This window comes from Nicotiana sylvestris, chromosome 10 (genome assembly GCF_000393655.2).
Source record: "Nicotiana sylvestris chromosome 10, ASM39365v2, whole genome shotgun sequence".
Classification (NCBI taxonomy): Eukaryota; Viridiplantae; Streptophyta; class Magnoliopsida; order Solanales; family Solanaceae; genus Nicotiana; species Nicotiana sylvestris.
Window position 1 is genome coordinate 168,625,605 of NC_091066.1, and position 6,960 is coordinate 168,632,564.

The 6,960-nt window shown below is 31.5% G+C and overlaps 1 protein-coding gene across 1 annotated transcript; it reads left to right on the top strand.

Moving 5' to 3' along the window:
* Positions 1-4,678: 4,678 nt before the first annotated feature.
* On the top strand, positions 4,679-5,881 carry LOC104232357 (zinc finger protein GIS3). Its single transcript, XM_009785540.2, has one exon. The coding sequence runs from the start codon at positions 4,833-4,835 to the stop codon at positions 5,505-5,507; it is 675 nt and encodes a 224-aa protein (XP_009783842.1). The 5' UTR covers positions 4,679-4,832; the 3' UTR covers positions 5,508-5,881.
* Positions 5,882-6,960: the final 1,079 nt, after the last annotated feature.

The following is a 6,960-nucleotide window of genomic DNA, read 5'->3' on the forward strand; positions in this document are numbered from 1 at the left end:
CATGACACTTGATAGGAAGATGTAGAGGTCGAGTATTAGGGTTGTAGGTTAGGAGGTCGTTGAGTCTTGCCTTATTTCGTACCATTGTGAGACTAGTCTGGTAGGGTTTTTGTCTAAGATAGTTGGTGGCAATGTTGTGTCTTACTATTTGCTTTTCAGTGTCGGACCTATTTACTATATGTTGTTCCTATTTTTCCTATGATTTCTGTGGTGATACTGATTTTGTTTCCTTTTGTCTTTTTGTTTTCTTGAGTCGGGGGTCTTTCGGAAACATCCTCTCTCTACTCCTTCGGGATAGGGATAATGTCTGCGTACACACTACCCTCCCCAGACCCCACTAGTAAGATTTTAATGAGTTGTTGTTGATTCAATATATTCTGCTGTTTTTTTTTTCTAGTTTTTTTTTTTCTTTTAATTGATATCATCTACGTGTATTAAGCTATGCGACCGAGCAAAATGGTGCATATAATAAAATTTGAGCATACTATGTAGGGAACTTTTTTTTTTTTTAGATAAAGTATCACTATCATATATGAAACATTTAGTTTAGTCTTCATTAATTTTTGATTGAGGAAATACTTATTTTGTAGAGAAATTACTGAGTTTTTTTAGAGAAATTACTGAATTAACTTTGATAACCTGCCAGATTTTTTCAATAATCATGGGAAAAATTACTGAATCAACTTTGATATTTGTATTAACAATCTACTCTCTCTCTATCTCTCTCTTTTTATTGATTTTATACTTGCCTGACTCGTCTTAATTATATATATATATATATATATATATATATATATATATATATATAAACTTTAAATATTGGCTTCACCTATGTGACAGGTGTAATACTTCGTAGTTCTTTCATCCCACATGGTTATGTTTTTCTCTCATTATGTCTTATTTATTTGATTGAAGCTTATAGGCAAAGTTTCTGCGAGAAGTTATCATAATGTAAATTAAAATCATTGCACAATATATTATGCTAATTACTGAACAATAATATATACCTCGTATCTCTGTATGTATTGTCCCTGACTTTCTTATAATTCAATTTACGTATGATTCAATTTTTTTTTTTGGTTTTAATTAAAGTCATGATGTTAAATGATAAACTGAGCTACACTTTTGCTATTTTTTTTTTATAAAAAAAAATATTAGGTGGCGTAAAATTGTCCGGAGATTATAAAAGATAGTAACTACTTTGCCAACACCCACTACTAAAAATTCGGTAGAAATCGGCAGCGGTCGACCAATCAATTTGGGTCCGGTAGGTTTTTTAAAATATTTTATTTTTTAATTTTTTTTACGTAACCGACCAATTTTGGTCGGTTTTTTTTTGGCACAAAAATGTCGGAAACTATTTTTGAGTCCCTCGAAATTTATTTTTCAAGAAATTAACTACCTTTGGTTGGTTTTTTCATTTAAAACTAATATTAAAAACGACCTAAATCGGACAGTTAATTCGGCCGGTCATTTTAAAAAACTGACTGAATTCGTTAGGTAATTTTATTTTTAGTAAAACCGCTGATATTGATCGGTTATTTTCGTGCGACAATACAATTAAAGAGTATAAATGAAATAAAAGACAGTCTTAAAACAAAATGCACCAATGGTCTAGTGGTAGGATACTAGACATAATTAAAAAGAGCAATAAGTTTATTGAAAACATAATAAAGGTAGAACGCAGTAATAAACCTAGGTTCGATTCTCAGATGATGCTTTTTTTTAATGACATAATTAAAATACCGACCAACTTTGGTCGGTATACCCTTCCAACCTTCAAAATACCGGCCACACGTTATTTTATTTTTAAATATTATCAATGTAATTTAATCGATTTTAACAAATAATCTAGTAACTCATTTCCTCCACTTCATGTTTAAAATAGATGTATTACTGGTAGAACATTGAAAGACTATGCTAATAGTTCCATATGCTGCCACTTCATGTTATATCTCTTGTGTCCCATATTCCAAAAAAGAAGAAATGAAAATCATATTCTTTCCATTATTAAAATTCCTATAAATATTAAGGAAACCGAAACTGCATGTCTCTTCTTTCATATTTCCTATTTTACTTGTTTAGGTAAATTAGATAAGTATTTACCTAATTGAGGCAGACAAAAAGTACTGATCGATCTGTTTTCTCAATATTGGTAACTTTTACAAGTGTATTTCAATAAACAAGCCTAATTAAATATATAGTAGTAGTTCAATATAAGGAGCTTTATAAGCATATTATAAAATAGATAAGCATTTTTAAGTTCACTTTTAAAATAATTGTATGACAAATGTAGTGTATTTGCTATATTACATATAAAATCTAGTATTTTCGATACCGAATATAAATACATATATTTATGTAAAAATTATCACATTTCAACAATATTATTTAACTACTTCATAATTTAAAAAGAGCAATAAGTTTATTGAAAACATAATAAAGGTAGAACGCAGTAAATTTAAATAATTGATTGACCTCTGATTACTACTAAGTAACATAGGAAAGTAGTGGTGGATCTAGAAGGCTAATATGTGAGTTCCGGGGGACCTATTAATTTTTGTTCAATCTTTCTATACATATTAAAAAATTTATTAAATATCTATAAATATTTAATTATGAATTTAATTTTTAATTTGAGATCAGTGTATAAGGACCCCATAAACTTCAAATTCTAAATTCATCTACATATGAGAAGTTAAAAGATACTAATAATATAAAGAACTTGACAATTTATATAACTTAAATATTTTCTTTAGACGACAATAACAACAAACCTAATATATTCTAACAAGTGGAATCTGAGGAGGATAGTATTTACGCATACATCTCGAGTAATTTTCAAAAGCCACTGGCAGTGGCGAAGAGAAAGGGGTATCAAACGACACACCTTCGCGGGAAAAATATACTGAGTGGATAGGTAAAAAGAAAAATTTATATGTATGTATATACTATGTATATATTGACTCCCCTTAGTTTTCTGGTATATTTACTTTTATATATTTTGACACCCCTTAATAAAAATTTTGACTCCGCCACTAACTACCGGCATTTATGTTCACCACTATTAAGGCAACTTTTACTAGAAATCTAATAGTATGATATTCTGTCCCCTAATCGAATGATCATAGATTTGGATATCTCTTGAATTTTCCATCCACAAAAGAAAGAAAACAGAAAAAAAATTGCAGCTAAACTCAATCATTTGATAGTTCAACCACCCTACAACTTTCACATGCATCACATTTCACTCCACTTTATTTAATTTTCAATACTTTCAAAACATGACAAAATCTTCGCACTTTCAAGAAAACAAAAAACAGCAAAAGCAAACGACTTGACACTTCTCTTCCCCACCTATTAGTTGTGTTCTAGACTTGTGTGTTTCCACTTCGTGACACTAAAAATGTCGTCTTCTACTCTAACCTGTTGAGTGAACATTTTTTTTTTCTTTTTAATTAACATAACTTATCATGTACGCAATTATAAATATTTTATGAGCAAGTATTTTGCTATGTTGGAGCTCCATTGATTACAATTCTTCTATGAATTCAGATTATAATAAACTCATAGGTTGTGACGGAGGTAGGATTTCCGCTAAGAGGTTAAAAAATATTTAAAAAATTTAAAATAATTATAGCTAGTGAGAATTGGATCAATGAACTCACAAAGATTTTGAACCCTCTTAACCACTAAGCTATGTTTTTGGGCTATGTCAAGGATATTCAAAAACATAATATATAGAGGTAAAAAACAAATTTTGCCTTATATATAGTGTGTAATTTTTGGCGAAGGGGTTTCGGGTGAACTTCCTTCTGCCTAAAGGTGGATCCAGGATTTAAATTTTATGGGTTATACTTTCAAGATTTTAGCATTAAACTCATTATCTTTTAAAGTTATGTGTTCATATCTACTATTTTTGCAATTTAAATGAATTTTTACATATAAATTTTTACTACTTATCAAAGTTATGGGTTCAATTGAACTTGTTAGTTCAATACTACATTCGCCCTTCTTCTGCCCCTAAATCCGCCTCTGCGCTCATAAGGTAAGAATCTTTACACTATCAGTATTAAATTAATTTATGATACCAGGTTAGTTACATTTTTTGTTAATTGATTATAAATTACTACTTGTCATGGAAATTTACCTGCACGTAATGGCCCTATAAAAAAGTTACTTGATTGTGTAGACTGATGCATTATTTATCTTATGGATTCATGTGAATATAGTAGATTTGGCTCAGACCTTATATATATATATTTGATAAAAGTTAACTAAATCAGAATAAATAATATATTACAAACCCAGTAATAAAAATCAAATGAATATGGTAAAATCATGAACTCAAACTCAAAAAATTTAAATTTTGAATCCGCTTATATTTTTACATTGTCCACTTTAACTCTTTTTCTACATAGGGTATATGTTTATGTGACATTGCGTATTTGAAAATGGGATAATGGAGAATGATCTTGATTTGCCATAAGTCATTGGGTCAAGTGTTCTTAGGTCGTATTCCCAAAGTTTACACTTTCTTTTCTTTCTTGAGATATCACTATATAGGAATTCTCTCTCTTTCCACACACGAAAACAAAGAGATTAAAAAAAAAAAAAAAACTTTAAAACTTGTATAAATACCCCACACATGCAACAACTCCACTTATGTCTTTACTTCCCTTTTGCTTCCCATCTCTCTTTAATTTCTTTCTGTCTCATTTTCATCTCATATTCTCTGTTTCCCTCTCCTTAAACACACACACACACACACTAACACTTACATATATTCATACAAAACACACCTACAAAAACTCTACGTGTATATATATAACATGGCAGAATTGGAGTTTCAGAGTAAACATGGTAATAATACTACAAGTAATGGACGTTTAAAGTTGTTTGGTTTCAACGTAACAGATGATCAAGATCAAGAAGTTGATTCTACAACAAAAACATCATCAGGGTCGCCGGAATCCGGCGGTTTTCCGGCTTCCGACGGCCGGAAATACGAGTGTCAATACTGTTGTAGGGAATTTGCAAATTCACAAGCTTTAGGTGGCCATCAAAATGCGCACAAAAAAGAAAGGCAACAATTGAAACGTGCCCAAATGCAAGCTAGTCGAAATGCATACATGCGAAACCCTATTATCTCCGCCTTTGCTCCGCCATCTCACCTCCTCACTCCGCCGGGTACCATGGTGGTTCCCGCGGCGGCAGGGTCATCTCCGTCGTGGGTTTACGCTCCACGCGCTGCGCCGCCCTTCCACGTGTCGCATGGTTGTGTGTTTCCAACGTCCAATGGTGGGAGAGGTGTAGGGAACTTACAGTATACCGGCAGTGTAGTGGATTCGAGCTTGACAAGTGTTGGGCCTCAACAGGTAAAGGCCCACAGTGCTAAAATTGATGGGCCGTCATTGAGTAGGTTTTCAGGTGGGGATTCTGGGCCCAATTTTGATGATGCATTTGGATTGGATTTACATCTAAGCCTTGCACCAGCCGCGCCTTAGCTCGGCTCAGCTCGGTTATAATCAGCTAGGAAGGAAGATTTATTTATTTTTATATCCTTTTTTTCTTTTTTATTTTGAATTAATTTATCTAGAAAATAGGATCTTGTACATCTCAGATTATTTATTTATTTTTTCACTCAAAGAAAAAAAATTATCCTTTCATGCATTTGCTGATGTTTATGTCTTTTTCTTCTTCGCCTTTTTTTTTCCTTCTTTTTACTGTCTGCAAATTGAGGGTTCAAAGTTTGTAAATTATTGTACATTGGTTGTATGTGCATGTAAATATTGATGTGATATGTTAAAGAAAGTTTAGGTTACATATAGCTTTTGAAATGTGTACGCGATGTAATAATTAGATGTGCTTTTCTTCTTTCTTTTTTATGTCGGTTCAATATCACTGATAGACAGAGGTGGATCCAGAATAACGTAAAATTGATGGTTATGAGAGTGTTGATACAACAATATAGAATTTTGAAACCACCATGATCATCGAAAAACTAATATCCACACGTAAGTCAGTATTTTTGATTGTACAAACAAAATTTCACATTTGAGTTATAAAATAAACATATGTATAGTAATCAGGGCATACACAAGATTGTTGGTAAGTGATATCAATATTGGAAGAAATGTATATACGAAGGAATAAATCATTATAATGAAACGGTGTCTTTTTTATATTTATACTCAATATTTTCGTTTTGTATACGAATATATAAATATTGAATAAAAAAATTCGACAAAGCGGTGTCACCTGACACCGCTTGCCGCAAGGTGTATCCGCCCCTAATAGTGATATCTTTAATAAGATGACCTTTTAGAGAATATCGTATAAGTTTGTCCCAAAACGAACATTATTACACCATCTAGTTGTTTTGTTCTTCCAAATTCTTAACATAGCATAGATATTCTGTTAGAGGCGGAGTAAGGATTTCATGTTTATGGTTCTGGATTTTGGGACTACGACTTCAAATGTTAATGACTATGTTCTAAATTAAATATTTATACATATTTTATGAATTCAAAACACCAAATACACTGTTTAAACAAAAGTTATTGGGTTCGGCCGAACCGGTAAGTCCGCTTGTGCCTCCACCATGTTCTCTTTGGGTGCCACATGTTTCAATCTTTGATCTCCAATAACTGTTGGTTTAAATGTGGGACCAATCAATCACTCATGAAGACTAGTTCCCCCTGGCTTTGAGATCTAGGAATTGATTGGATGAATTAGATATTATATTATACAACCAAATATTGTTCTTTGAGTCAAACAACATATATATATATATATATATATATATATATATATATATATATATATATATATATATATATAGTTGTCTTCTCATTGTCTTCCACTTATATATGAAGCCAAAATTTTATACTTAGAAAGGTTAATTAGTAGTGAAAAGCTGTCCAAACAAGAACCTATCTGCTACATAATGGGAAAAGA

Bases quoted from the DNA above. Each gene is read 5' to 3' on its own strand.
- LOC104232357 (XM_009785540.2), top strand. From the start codon at position 4,833: ATGGCAGAATTGGAGTTTCAGAGTAAACATGGTAATAATACTACAAGT.